This window comes from Rhinoderma darwinii, unplaced genomic scaffold, assembly GCF_050947455.1.
Source record: "Rhinoderma darwinii isolate aRhiDar2 unplaced genomic scaffold, aRhiDar2.hap1 Scaffold_263, whole genome shotgun sequence".
Lineage (NCBI taxonomy): Eukaryota > Metazoa > Chordata > Amphibia > Anura > Rhinodermatidae > Rhinoderma > Rhinoderma darwinii.
Genome location: NW_027462925.1, coordinates 1 through 15,243, shown reverse-complemented (window position 1 = coordinate 15,243; position 15,243 = coordinate 1). Strand labels below are relative to the sequence as shown.

General features: G+C 28.4%; 4 protein-coding genes across 4 annotated transcripts; 2 read left to right on the top strand and 2 right to left on the bottom strand.

Annotated features, from left to right (window-relative positions):
* Positions 1-341: 341 nt before the first annotated feature.
* On the bottom strand, positions 342-1,646 carry LOC142703203 (UDP-glucose 6-dehydrogenase TuaD-like). The gene has a single exon (XM_075848215.1). It carries the CDS (start codon positions 1,644-1,646, stop codon positions 342-344), a length of 1,305 nt encoding a protein of 434 aa, XP_075704330.1.
* A 2,294-nt stretch (positions 1,647-3,940) lies between these two features.
* On the bottom strand, positions 3,941-9,271 carry LOC142703202 (enoyl-[acyl-carrier-protein] reductase [NADH] 1-like). The gene is made up of 3 exons (XM_075848214.1): positions 8,711-9,271; positions 5,694-5,829; positions 3,941-4,236 (listed from the first exon to the last, which is right to left on the bottom strand). Exons 1-3 carry the CDS (start codon positions 9,269-9,271, stop codon positions 3,941-3,943), a joined length of 993 nt encoding a protein of 330 aa, XP_075704329.1.
* A 556-nt stretch (positions 9,272-9,827) lies between these two features.
* LOC142703201 (glucokinase-like) lies at positions 9,828-11,012 on the top strand. Its single transcript, XM_075848213.1, has one exon. It carries the CDS (start codon positions 9,828-9,830, stop codon positions 11,010-11,012), a length of 1,185 nt encoding a protein of 394 aa, XP_075704328.1.
* Positions 11,013-11,042: 30 nt separating this feature from the next.
* LOC142703199 (putative glucosamine-6-phosphate deaminase-like protein BT_0258) lies at positions 11,043-12,943 on the top strand. Its single transcript, XM_075848212.1, is given in 2 exon segments — positions 11,043-11,850; positions 11,853-12,943. Coding segments are annotated over 2 exon segments (1,899 nt in total).
* Positions 12,944-15,243: the final 2,300 nt, after the last annotated feature.

The window sequence follows — 15,243 nt, the reverse complement described above, 5'->3', positions numbered from 1 at the left end:
TACTAATGGATACAAGCAACACGCTCTTTATGGACAACTAAGGGCTATAGAAAATAGAAGGTATATTTATCGCTGTGCCAATACTGGTATTTCTATGATTATAAACCCTTTAGGAGAGCGAGAGGATTATTTAGATTGGGATAAAACAGGAGCATTAAAACACAATATTATTTCTATAAAAAAGATTACTTTTTATACCAAATATAAAAGTTTGATATATAGCTTTTCTGTTTTTATAACAGCCTTTATTCTTTTATATTTATTGTATACTACTATACAACAAATCAAAAATAAAAAAAGAAAAAAGATACTGTAATAATTATATAAAAATAATTCGTAGCTTATCTACCTATACTAAAATAAGTGTAGTTTTTTGCTTTCATTTGGTTTAATTCAAAAACATTTCTACCATCAAAAATAGTTTTACTTTTAAGGGCGGTATCCATTCTATCCCAATTAGGATTTCTAAATTCACTCCATTCGGTGGCAATAATTAAAGCGTCTGCATTTTCTAATGCTTGATACATATTTTCTGTTAACGAAAGGAGCTTTTCTGTTCCCAATATTTTTTTTACATTATTCATAGATTCAGGGTCATAAGCATTTACTTTAGCACCTTTGTTTATTAATAATTGAATTAATTCTAAAGCGGGAGCTTCTCTAATATCATCTGTATTAGGTTTAAAAGCTAAGCCCCATAAAGCAAAAGTTTTACCTTTAATATCTTGATTATAGTAATTCCATATCTTATTAAAAAAATATTTAATTTGATTTTTATTAACATCCATTACAGCGTCTAAAATCTTAAAATGGTATTCGTATTCTTTAGAAGTTTTATGTAAGGCTTTAACATCTTTTGGAAAACAACTACCGCCATAGCCTATTCCTGGAAATAAAAATCTTTTGCCTATGCGTTCATCTGTTCCTATACCTCTTCTAACTAAATCTACATCAGCACCTACTTTTTCGCATAAAAGGGCAATTTCGTTCATAAAAGAAATTTTCATCGCTAAAAAAGTATTGGCAGCATATTTTGTTAATTCTGCCGATTTCTCATCCATAAAAATAATTGGATTTCCTTGCCGTACATAAGGAGCATAAATTTCATTAATAAGTTTTACAGCTCTTTCTGACGATGTTCCAATAACTATCCTATCTGGTTTTAAGAAATCTTCAACAGCAAACCCTTCCCTTAAAAATTCGGGATTAGAAATAACATCAACCTCTACTTTACAATTTCTTGTAATGGCTTCTTTTACTTTTTCTGATGTGCCTACAGGAACGGTACTTTTATCAATAATAACTTTATAGGTTTTAATTAAATGTCCTAATTGGTCGGCAACTTTTAAAATGTAAGATAAATCTGCAGAATCATCTGCTTTCGGAGGTGTGGGTAAGGCTAAAAATAGAATATCTCCGTGGTCTACAACTTGTTGTATATCTGTTGTAAAAGTTAACCTTTCTTCTTTAATATTTTTGAGGAAAATGTTCTCTAATCCGGGTTCAAAAATGGTAATTTTTCCTTCTCGTAGAGAATTTACTTTATGAATATCTATATCCATACAAATAACTTCATTTCCTGTTTCTGCAAGGCAAGTACCAGTTACTAATCCCACATAACCTGTTCCAATTACGCTAATTTTCATTGTTTAAAATTTATAGGTAAAAAATTTAAAATAAGAGCTTACAAATTTAATTTATTTTATTCCATATAACCTTTATCTTCTATTAAATTATTTTGTTGATAGGCGTTTACCGCCAAGGCATCACATTTATTATTCCATATATTGGTATGATGCCCTTTAACCCAATGAAATGAAATATAATGCTTCTTAGATAATTCTAAATACTTTAACCACAAATCTTGATTTTTTATTTTGCCTTTATTAAAATTATTAAGCAACCATTTCTCTAACCATTTTTTTTCTATGGCATCTACAACATATTTGCTGTCGGAATAAACATCTAAATGTAAAGGATTTTCTTTTAAACTTTCTAATGCAATAATAACGGCTTTTAATTCCATTCTATTATTAGTAGTTCTAATAAATCCTGTAGAAATTTCTTTTGTAAGGTGGTTATATTTCAAAATAATTCCAACGCCACCTTTTCCAGGATTCCTGAACAAGCCCCATCGGTATAAATAGATACTTTTTTAGTCATAAAACACTTGCAAATTAAATTTAATTGTAGTACTTTCGCAAAAGTTCTTTTTATTTAGGGGTTGTTTTTGGTTTTGACAGCATTGGTCTTGTTAAGTATAAGCATGCAGTGATTTGTGTAAGTATCACTTAAATCTAAATACTCAAAAATTTTAACTGGCGAAAATAACTTCGCTATGGCTGCCTAGTCTAAGACTGCATCCATATATACCCGCCTTAGCTTCTGTTCGTAGTCGCTAACGCCTGGTGAATCATTCAAAAAACGAAACGCTTTATGTTCTCGTGTTGGAGAATATAAATGTTGTATAAACGACTAAGGTTTTTGAAGGTTTGTTTATTTCCATCAAAAATTCTACAATTAATAATAGAATAAGCATGTAGAAGGCTTATGAAGAAAATGTTTGGACGTGGGTTCGACTCCCACCAACTCCACTTTTTGATTAAAATAGCCATAAAATAAGGGTTTAAAGAAGACCAAGACCAAAAAATAGGTCTTAGAACTAAAAGTGCATATTTTTACTTATACTTGTATTTAGAAAAAATAAATATGAATACAGAAAAGAAAATTATTGCTCAATTATATCCTAAAGACAGGGATATAAAAAAGAAGTGGTTTATTAAATTTAAAGACACTAATTCTTAATATATGGAAAAAATATGTAGGTAAAATCAACGATTTTAACACCATACAAGGCAGAGAGACTTATTATAATTCAAATAACAATCTTGGCAAGAAGAAGGCAAGAAACGAGAAAGAACCCCAAAATTAGGGGATATTCAACTCCTTTGCAATATCGTAGAAGAAAAAAAAACTATATATCGAAAAAAAACATATTTATCATTAATGAGCATATTGAATTTGTATTCTAAATGGAAAAGAAATAATCCAGAAAAACCGCCAATTCAATGGATTACCGATTTACAAAAGGAAAATATTAACAACGCTACAATTCACTCCAGAATTTTAGTATTAAAGAGTTTATATAATGTTGCTAATAATCAACAAAAAATAAAAGAAAATCCCTTTAAAGAATACAAAAAATTGTCTTTTTCGTCAAAAAGTAAAATGTTTTTTTGACGAAAATCAAGTAAAAGAAATAAAAGAATATTTACTTAGTACAAATCAAAAAGGATTGTGGCTTGCTTGCCAAATGTGTTATTACTGCTTTATAAGACCAGGTGAATTACGACAGTTAAAAATAGAGCATATTAATTTCGCTATGGGTAAAATTGAGATACCCGGAGAAATATCCAAAAATAAAAAATCACAAATGGTTGTTATTCCCAACAATTTCTTACCCGATATTATTCATTTATCTAAAGAAAAGTCGGGTAAATATATTTTTCTGATAATTTCACCCCTGATTATACAAAAAATAGCACCAATTTTATAAATAATCATTTTAGAAAAACATTAAAAAAATTAAATATTGTCGGAATTTCTCTTTTTATTCGTGGAAGCATACAGGTGCGGTAAATTCCATTCGCGCAGGGATCAATATAAAGGAACTACAAGTACAACTAAGACATCATAGTTTAGATATGGTCAATGAATACTTAAAAAATTTAGGTGTCTTTGATTTGCCAAATATAGAAAATAAATTTCCTGAAATATAAAAAATTCTAGAGAGGGGGTAACAACTACCTTTTTCTATGCACTTTTGGGTAAAAACATAGTAAAATAAAGGGTTTACGCAGTGCATAATAAAAAAATGTATGCCCTTACAAGTTTATGTTACGCACTTTTAGTGCATATGAATATGATATTAAGATATTGATTATACTATTAGTATTTTTAATTTTTCACTTAATGTTTTGTAAATGCTTGTTTCTTTACTTTCAAAGTAATTAAGCAAAAGTTTAAGGACTTTCTTTTCAGGAAAAATTGTTAAAACAATTTGCTGAAATAGTTCTTCATTTTCAAATATTTTTCTGTAAACCAATGGTTTTAAATCTTTAATTTCTTCAAAGGTTTGTTCGGCTTCTATATCAAAATTGATTTCAGGCAAATCTGGAATTTCTTTTTTCCATTCGGCTAAATACTGCAAAGTTTCGTCCCAAACATCTGTCATACCTAAATAATTAAATAAAGGTTTACCATAAAATATTTGAGTTTCCACTTTATAATCAGTTGTCATTTTTGCTAATTCTGTTGTATAATAATTTTTATTTTTTACTAAATCTGGGTCAATGAAATAGAATATGCCAATCAATTCACTTTCGCCATAATGTTCTAGCATTACATCTAATTTTTTTTCAAAGTTTGAATTTGTCCACGTTTTTTAGTTGAATCGTGGTCGTCTCTCACTTTTTGTTCTATGAAATAGATTTTGTTTTGATAGCGAAAGCATTGGTCTAAATTCAATACCTCTCTATTATCTAAAAATAATCTTTTGGGCAATAATTCACAACCTTTAAGTTTAAAGTATTCTTCTATTGCAGTCTCAAAAGCATCGCCAAAACGGATTTCGTGGGATTGCAATAAATTTTGTAAAATTTTTGCTTTTGGTTTTGTTGGTCTAAATAGTCCAATATACCTACTTGGATTTTCAGAAATTTTACTAATTAAATCTACTTTTGATTTTTCAAAAATGATTTCATTAAATATTTGTTTAAATTTATTGTATAGCATTTTCTGTATAAGTTAAAAAAGATTTGTCTGGTTCATTCACTACTGAATTGTCCAATTCTAATGTTGTATAGTTATTTTTTGTCGTAATAAACTTTTTTTCAAAATCATAACGCATTGTATCAATACTTACAAGTGTTTCATTACGCTTTGCATACCAAAAAGACCAACCATTATGATTTTTCTTTTTTTAATATGGTAGCACTAATTTTATGAATAGAGCCAACTTCTCCATTGAATAATAATGAGGAGTCTGTTTGAAACTTGTGCAAACTTTTTTCCGTCCTTTGAAAATAAATATTCTCCAATTTTTATGTATCCCTTTTCTATTAAATTTCCAAATGGAACCTTTGGTTTGCGTTTTTCAATTCTGTATTCTAAAAGTGGTTTTTCAATCGGAATTATTTTTGATAATCTTTCGTTGGTTACTTGTATGTAAGATGATTCTCTTTCAAAGCCAATAAAATTTCGTCCTAATCTTTTAGCTACTGCTGCTGTTGTCCCACTACCAGAAAATGGGTCTAAAATTATATCACCAACATTGGAAGTAGATAAAATTACTCTCATTAAAAGTTCCGCAGGTTTTTGCGTGGAATGAGCTTTAACACCATTTATTTTTAGGCGTTCTTCTCCTTGACAAATTGGAATAAACCAATCACTACGCATTTGCAAATCATCGTTTGCTACTTTCATTGAGTGATAATGAAAAGTATAACTTGATTTTTGGGACTTTGTTGCCCAAATTAATGTTTCGTGTGCATTGTTAAATCTTGTCCCTTTAAAATTAGGCATCGGGTTAGGCTTTACCCAAATAATATCGTTTAACATCCAAAAGCCAACATTTTGTAAAATTGCCCCCACTCTAAAAATATTATGATAAGTGCCTATTACCCAAAAACTACCTGTTGGTTTTAGAACTCTATGGCATTCTTTTAGCCATTGTTCACTAAAAATGTCGTAAACTTCTTTTGAATCAAATTTGTCCCACGCATCATTTACCGCATCTACTTTTGTTTGATTAGGTCGGTATAATTCCCCCTTTAATTGAAGATTATATGGAGGGTCTGCAAAAATTAAATCAACTGAATTGTCTGGTAATTTTTTTAATAATTCTACGCAATCGCCTTGATGTATTTGGTTGATATTAAAATTTCCTAATTTCATTTTTAAAAAAAATTCTATTATAAATAGTATTATGGTGTTGATTTTTCATAAATACAAAGGTAGCAATTTCCCTCAAAACCCCCTTAATGAAACTACATACAGCTGAAAACATACTGGCGTAGTCGCAGCAGTTCAAAATGGAGTGAATTTAAAGGAGTTGCAAACATAACTAAGACATCATAGTTTAGATATGGTCAATGAATACTTAAAAAATTTAGGTGTCTTTGATTTGTCAAATATAGAAAATAAATTTCCTAAAATATAAAAAATTCCAGAGAGGGGTAACAACTCCATCAAAATTATAGAAAGCCTTTATTTTAAAGGCTTTCTTACTTATAAGTAACTTTTCCGCTTGGAAATATAAATTTACTTTATAATTTTATACAAAACACCTTTTTTTAGATAGCTTTGCACACTTTAAAACACGCTAAGAAGATATGCAAACAAAAACTTTGTTAATAGGGAGAAAACCTATTTTAGAAGCAATACAAAATAATCAAAAAATAGATAAAATTTTAATCGCTCCGCAAGTAGATAACGAACATTTAAAAGAAATTTTTCAGCAAGCAAGAGCATTAAAAATAGTTATTCAAAGAGTTCCTATAGAAAAAATAAATAAAATTACAAGAGCCAATCACCAAGGCGTTATTGCATTTTTATCGATAGTGCCTTATTATGATTTACAAAGCCTTATTGATTTAGCCAACGATAAAGGCGAAACGCCTTTATTTTTATTATTAGAAGGAGTTACTGATGTCCGAAATATTGGAGGTATTGTTAGAACAGCTTATTCTTATGGTATTCACGGAATTATAATTCCAGAAAATGGCGTTGCCCCTTTAAGGGAAGATGCTATGAAAACATCTGTGGGAACATTATCTAAAATTAATATTTGTCGCGTAAAATATTTAAGTGAGGCAATACAAACCCTAAAATTAAATGGAATAAAAATTATCGGTACAGACTTAAAATCTGATATTTTATTAGAACAATCCAATGTAACAATTCCTTGTGCTTTCGTTATTGGTAGTGAAGATACTGGTATAAGCACCAATGTTTTAAATCTTTGTGATGAAAAAATAAAAATTCCATTACAAAATGACTTTGATTCTTTAAATGTTTCTGTAGCTACTGGAATTTGTTTATATTCCGTATTTTTGAAACGAAATTTGTTGAAATAAAAAAATCGTTATTCCTTGCAAAATACGACATACCAAATTAAACTACCTCATTTTGAAGGTCCTTTTGATTTACTTTTACATTTTATAGAAAGAGATGAATTAAATATCTACGATATTTCTATTTCAAAACTTATAGAAGATTTTTTAGTCTATATTCATCAAATGGATTCTGTAAATATAGAACTCGCAAGCGAATTTATTTTGTTTGTTTCTACATTAATGAGAATTAAAGCTAAAATGTTATTACCAAGAAAAGAGTTAGATGAACAAGGTAATGAAATAGACCCTCGCGAAGAATTAATTTCTAAAATTATTGAATATAAAAAATATAAAGAGGTAGCAACGAAGATGGCAGAAATGGAGGCTCAAAGAATTTTGGTTGCACGAAGGGGTAATTTGCAAGACGAACTTAATAAAATTGGTAATGATTATGCCGAAGGAACAGAAATACAAACGCTCGATTTATTTAAACTAATGAAGGCTTTTGAGAGAGTATTAAAAAGATTTAACGATAAAATGAATAAACCAACCCATATCGTTCAAGCCTATAATTATACCATTGAAAATAGTAGAAATTATCTTTTAGATACTGTTTCTAAAACAAAATCTGTTTCTTTTGAGTTAGTTTTTAAAGATTGTGAAAATAGAATACACGCTATTTTCTTATTTTTATCTATGTTAGAACTAATACAACAAAGTTTTATGACCATTATTGTCGGCAATAATAGAAATAATTTTATTGTAGAATATATAGACCCAGAAAATAGAATAATAGAAAATAGTAAGGATAATACCATTAATGATTAAACAAATTTCAATATAAAAATACGCCTTAAAAGAGTAATAAAATAAATATGAATACAATAGGCTTTTTGAAATTCAATCTTCAAATCCACAAAGAGATATTCATTTTTATAATAAAATTTTTGGATGGACTTTTGTTAAAGAAGAATCTATTCCAATAGAATATTATAGAATAATACAGATTCTTTTTTTGGAGGATTATTAAAAAGACCAACAAGTATACCTCCCCATAATTGCGGTACGAATGCTTTTGTCTGTTCTTATTCAAGTTAATAATTTTGAGGCTACTGCAAAACAAATTATAGCCTTAGGCGGACAAATTGCTATGCCTAAATTTGCTATTCCTAACAAATGTTGGCAGGGTTATTTTTTGGATTTAGATAATAATACTTTCGGTATTTTTCAAGTGGATACAAATGCAAAATAAATACATTTTATAAACATCAAAAACAAAAATCTCCATCAAAATATTGATGAAGACTTTTATTTATTTATGAAATATTTAAGTAAAGGCTATAAAAAATCTATTTTGATACAACAGCCTCAGAAACACCAACGAAACTAAATCCACCATCGTGGAATAAGTTTTGCATCGTTACCATTTTTGTATAATCAGAGAATAAACTAACACAATATTTAGCACAATCTTCTGCTGTTGCGTTCCCTAAGGGACTCATCTTTTCGGCATAATCCACAAACCCATCAAACCCTTTTACGCCACTCCCCGCGGTAGTATAAGTTGGAGATTGGGATACCGTATTAATTCTTACTTTTTTCTTAACGCCATAATGGTAACCAAAACTCCTTGATATAGATTCTAAAAGAGCTTTAGCATCTGCCATTTCGTTATAATCAGGAAATACCCTTTGTGCCGCAATATAGGTAAGAGCCACAACGCTTCCCCACTCATTCAAAGCATCTTTTTTATAGGCTGCTTGTAAAACCCTATGTAAAGACATTGCAGAAATATCAAAAGTTTTGTGTTGGAACTCATAATTTAAATCCGTATAATGATGTGCTTTTCTTATATTTAAACTCATTCCAACGGAATGTAAAATAAAATCTATTTTACCATTAAAATGCTCCATACTTTGTTGGAGTAATTTTTCTATATCTTCACTACTCGTAACATCTGCACCAATTACAGGAGCATCGCCACACGCTTTAGCTAATTGATTAATAGCACCCATTCTTAATGCTATGGGAGCATTGGTTAAAATAATTTCTGCTCCTTCGGCATAGCATTGTTGAGCTGTTTTCCACGCAATAGACTTCTCATCTAAAGCACCAAAAATAATTCCTTTTTTCCCTTTTAAAATATGATTAGCCATTTTGAAACGATAATTTTAAGGTTTTGAGATAAATTTTCTTTTACAAACATATAATTTTTTATTGATTGTATATTAATAATGTATATTGATGAAAAATGTATATTAAAATTTATATAGTAAGATAAATTGTTTCTAATTTTTTTATCTAATAAAATTGCACAAAAAAATATTTTTATGCTATTACTACTAATAATAAGACTATATTTCAATTTTAATTATAAAAAATAAGGAGATTTTTTAATTAAAAAAATATAATAATTATAGAATTTTAAAGTGTATTTTTATCTTATTTTCTAATATTCAATTAAAAATAATTAATATATAAATCATTATTTTTTATTTTTAGAGCTGATTATATTTACTTTAATTATATTTTTTAATATTGATTATATATATAATAAATTATTTTTGTAATTATTGAAATTATCTTATATATTTGCTCCCCCTTTTTCTTAATCTACCTATTATTAGGATATTATTTAATAATCATTATACTTATCTTGGTGTAGCTTCTTTCTTATTTTATTTTAAAACACCCTATTATTTTATGTTACTAATGGATGACAATTTGAGTATTGTCGAACAAAAACAAAAAAATCACACATCTAAATTATTGCAGTATCTTATAAAAAGTGGTACTGCTATTACTATTGCAGAATGTGCAAGAATGCTTAATATTAGTTTACCTACAGCAACAAATTTAATAGAGACCTTGTGTGATGAAGAAGTTTTGTTGAAAGAAGGAAAAAATGATTCTACATTTGGTCGTAAAGCAACTGTTTTTAAAATTAATAAAAAAGCAGGTAATTTTATAGGTGTTGAAGTTAAGCAATATAAAATTACTATCGGAAGTATAGATATGAGTAAAGCTTGGGTAGGAAAAACAGTAGAATTTGATTTCGCTTTAACAAATTCAGAAAAATCGTTGCAAGAACTTTTAGTAATTATTCATTCTTTCATAAAAAAAAGTAATATAAAAAAAGACAAAATATTGGGGATTTGCGTTATATCTCCTGGTCGTGTAAATACAATTAATGGAAGTAATATTAATTATTTTAATTTTTTAGATGTCCATTTAGAAACCTATTTAACAGAACAGTTAGGATGTGTAACAATTGTGGATAACGATACTCGTGCAAGTGCTATAGGGGAGTATTACCAAGCAAATAAGTATACCGAAAAAAATATTCTTTATATCAATTTTGATTATGGTTTAGGAATGAGTTTAATTATTGGAGGAAAGTTATTTTATGGTAAAAATGGATATTCAGGAGAAATTGGGCATACATTTTTTGCAGATAATAATATTCTTTGCCATTGTGGTAAAAGTGGTTGTTTGGAAACAGAAGTTTCTGGTAGGGCTTTATTACGCTTAGTAAAAGAGAATATTTTGCAAGGAAAAGCCTCTCAATTAAAAATTTCGGATGAACTTACATTAGAAGATATTGTAAAAGCTATTTTAAATAATGATAGCTTGGGAGTAAACCTTATAGAACAAATGTCTAGTAAATTAGGTGTCGTTATAGCTAATCTTATTAATGTTTTTAATCCTGATGTAATTGTTTTTGGAGGTATAGTATCTCAAACAAAAGATTATATGTTATTGCCAATTAAAACTGCAATTAGAAAATATTGTTTAAAAGCAATTGCAGAAGAAACAAAATTATATTTAGCAGATGAAAATAATGTATCTGGTGTTTATGGAGCTTGTTTATTAGCTTTAGAAAAAAAAATCAACTAATTTTTTTTATAATTCATACCTTCAAAAATTATGAAATTATCACAATCTTTAGAAAAAATACTCTGTAATGTTTATGCTACAAAACAAGAAGGTAGTTGGTTTATAGCCCATCAGATTAAAGATTTAATACAATCTAAACAAAAGGAAAATAAAACTTTTGTATTAGGGTTAGCAACGGGGAATTCTGTAAAAAATATTTATAAAAACCTAATAGAACTTCATAAAAAAGGGGAGCTAAGTTTTAAGAATGTAATTACTTTTAATCTTGATGAATACTATCCTATAAGTAAAGAAAATTCCAGTAGCTATTATGCTTTTATGCACGAACATTTATTTAATCATATAGATATAGATAAGAAGAACATCTATTTTCCTAATGTAAATGAAGACTTAATTAAAAAAGAAGCACAGCATTACGAAGATTTAATAACTTCAAAAGGTGGAATAGATTTGCAATTATTAGGGATAGGCACCAATGGACATATAGGTTTTAATGAACCCGGAGCAAGTTTTCAATCTAAAACAAGATTAGTACATTTAGCAAATAGTACAAGAGTATCTAATGCAAGTGATTTTGGTAGTTTGTTAAAGATGCCCAAGTTAGCAATAACGATGGGTATACAAACCATATTAAGTGCAAAAAAAATTGTACTATTTGCTTGGGGAGAAGGTAAAGCAAAAATTATTAAAGAAACCATAGAAGGTAATATTACCGATATTATTCCTGCAACCTCCTTACAAATGCATACAGATGTTTTTTGTATCTTAGATGAAAATGCAGCAACAGAATTATCTCGATATAAAACACCTTGGCTAACGGGTTATTGTGAATTTACCCCTCATTAGTTAAAAAAGCGGTTATAGATTTAGCAACAAAATTAGCAAAACCCATTTTAAGTTTAGTTAAAGAAGATTATATAGATAACGGTTTAGGCGAATTATTATTAATTAAAGGAGAAGCCTATAAATTAAATTTAGAAGTTTATTATGCCCTGCGGGATAGTATTACTGGGTGGCCTGGGGGCAAGCCTTCGCCATTACCTAACCATCCCGAAAGAGAAAACCCCTTTCCTAAAAGGGTAGTTATTTTTTCTCCGCATCCAGATGATGATATTATTAGTATGGGAGGCACTTTTATGCGTCTTCAAGAGCAAGGACACGATGTTAATGTCGTATATCAAACTTCTGGAAATATTGCTGTAACAGATGAATTTGTTATTCGATTTTTAGATTTTGCCGTAGGCTTTGAAGGTATGTTTAATATCAATACCGAAGCCACTGTAAAAATTTTAAATGAAGCCCGATCATTTCTAAAAACAAAAACCAATACTTTTGAAAAAGATACCAATGAAATAAGACAAATTAAAGGTTTAATACGCCGTTGTGAAGCCAAAGCAACTTGTAGATATGTTGGTTTACCAGATAAAAACATACACTTTCAAAACCTTCCTTTTTATGAAACAGGAACTATAGAAAAAAAACCTATGGGGGAAGAAGATGTTCTACTTACGATGGAATTACTTAATAAAATAAAACCACAGCAAGTATTTTGTGCTGGAGATTTAGCAGACCCGCATGGTACCCATAAAGTATGTATAGAAATTATTTTTGAAGCACTACGCCGTTTAAAAGTAGATAAAAAAGAATGGATAAAAGATTGTTGGGTTTGGATGTATAAAGGAGCTTGGCAAGAATGGAATATTGAAGATATAGAAATGGTAGTACCGATGAGTCCTGAACAAGTAAGGAAAAAAAGATTCGGTATTTTTATTCATCAATCACAAAAAGATATTGTACCCTTTCAAGGAAATGATAACAGAGAATTTTGGCAGCGTACGGAAGATAGAAACGCCAATACCGCTAAAACCTATGCAGATTTAGGACTTACTCAATATGCCGCTTTAGAAGCATTTAAAAGATGGCATTTTTAATAAGTACCCCTATTAATAACATAAGGGATATAAATTAATATTTTAGTAAAACTATTGCAATTAAATACTTTATATTTTACCTTGAAGTATAAAAAAAGTAGATATATTTACTTTACTTTATTCTTTCTTAAAAAAGAATTATTAGGAGTGTAAAAAATCACAACAAATATTTTACTTAAATGTTAGACATAAAACCAATTTGTGAAAATTGTGGTAAAGCATTACCCAATACAAGTGTGGACGCAATGATATGCTCTTTTGAGTGTACTTTCTGTTTGGAATGTGTAGAAAAAATATTGTATAATGTTTGTCCTAATTGTGGTGGCGGATTAGAAAAAAGACCAATACGACCTAAGAAAAAATTAGAAAAATACCCACCTTTAACAACAACATATTTTAATCCATTAGAAGAAGAAAAATTTAAACTAATACTGCAACAATATAAAGATGTAGACCCTAATAAGCGATAGATAAAATATTTTACTACCTTCGCGCCTTGTGTTATTATTTTAAAAAAACGACAATCGTATCTAAAACTTTCAATTTTTTTAAATGATATTTAAAAAAGAGGATTAAAATGTAGTTTTTTTGTAAGTATAGTTTCAGAAGCAGTTAAGCTATAAATATTATTGTTATCTATAATGCTTTCAAAAAAATCTTTCGTATTTAATAGTGTACTAGGATAAATATTAAACTTCTTTTATATTTAAATATCCAAAACAGGGTATTATTAGTAGAACATTATCTACGGGGGGTTCTGTAGAGGTTGTGCAAATAAGAGCTAAAAGTTGAAAGTATAAATTTCTCGTCTTTTTAAATATAGATTCTAAGAGGATTAAATAAAAAGGATATTTTTAGTAAGTTATGTTTTCTGCCAATAAAACAAGCTATAAAAAAATAAAAATATCTTTAATAATGAACAAATATTGGTATCAATTATATGTATTAATTAACAATTAAAATTTATCAAAATGATTGCAACAATTAAAAAAATCGGCATTGCAGTAATGTTTTCTGCATTTGCTTTTATTTCTATTCAAGCACAAACAAGCCCACAAAAAACAAAGCTTAAAAAACATAAATGTACGGAAATGTGTAGTAAAGACAAACACACATTAAAACACGGAGAAAAAAAACATATATGTGGAGAGGCTTGCCAACCTGCAACCCCTTCAATGATGAAAGATTTAAAAGAACATGTTTGTAATAATGATTGCCATAAACAAGGGAAATGTGTATTCGTTCACGGTGAAAAAGGGCATATGTGTCATAATAACTGTAAACCTATGTAAATAACAAATAGTTTGTATAAATAAATAAAATTAAAAAATTAATGTTAGGAGAGCTTTTAGGCAATGTTGTTAATAAATATTAATGCTCTAATATAGAATGCTTAAAATATCTTATCCTTAGTGTTATAATAAAGGCTGTGATATTTTTTTAGGATAGCAATTAGATTTCATTTTATTTATACATTCATTTTAACAATATAAAAACAATAGGTTAAAAATTATTACAGAAAATTATTGGTATAAATTTAATTATTCTTTTCGTTTTCATATACAAATAAAAACCCCATTTCATAATTAATGAAATGGGGTTTTTGCATTTAAGATAAGTAAAAATTACATTTTATCATTTTGATATTCCCCTTGTAAAGAATAAATTCCGAAGAGAATAAGACTTAATGCAATAATAGGTGTTAGAAATAAATAAATAGCACCTGCTATTGTTGCGTCAGCAACATCTTTTTTAATTGAGGCATTGCTAAATTAACAACTAAGTAATAGCCAGCATAAAGACCCGCTACTACCCAAAGAATACCCAATATTTTTTTTATAATATTCATAATATGATGATTTTTTATTTGAAATAAAATGGTAACAAATTTAGTGATGTTGTTTATTTGTATTTACGGTTTCTTTAAGATAAATAGCACCAATAATAAAACATATTGAAGCAATAACGATAGGATACCAAAGTCCTTCTAAATAGTATTCTGCGTGGTTTTGTTGAGCAACGACATCGCCTATTTTTTTAGCTTCTTCCAATGCAGTTTTACCTGTTTCTGTTAATATTAAAGCTATTGCTGGTAAAAGTCCACCAAAAATACCATTTCCTATATGGTAAGGTAAAGACATAGAAGTATATCTAATTTTCGTTGGAAATAGTTCTACCAAATAAGCTGCTATTGGTCCGTATGCCATTGTTACAAAAATCATTAAAGTAAATACCATCAGAATAAGCGTATTGGTATCTGAACTATTAATTGTTTTCATTTTTTTCACAACTTTTGGAGC

Bases quoted from the DNA above. Each gene is read 5' to 3' on its own strand.
- LOC142703203 (XM_075848215.1), bottom strand. From the start codon at position 1,646: ATGAAAATTAGCGTAATTGGAACAGGTTATGTGGGATTAGTAACTGGT.
- LOC142703202 (XM_075848214.1), bottom strand. From the start codon at position 9,271: ATGGCTAATCATATTTTAAAAGGGAAAAAAGGAATTATTTTTGGTGCT. The intron at 5,830-8,710 runs GTAAGAATTAAT...CTTCAATTAAAG, and splicing joins ATTATGGCGTTAAGAAAAAA to GGGGAATTATACCGACCTAA. The intron at 4,237-5,693 runs GTAGTTTTTGGG...TTAATTATTTAG, and splicing joins TAGAGTTCTAAAACCAACAG to GTATGACAGATGTTTGGGAC.
- LOC142703201 (XM_075848213.1), top strand. From the start codon at position 9,828: ATGGATGACAATTTGAGTATTGTCGAACAAAAACAAAAAAATCACACA.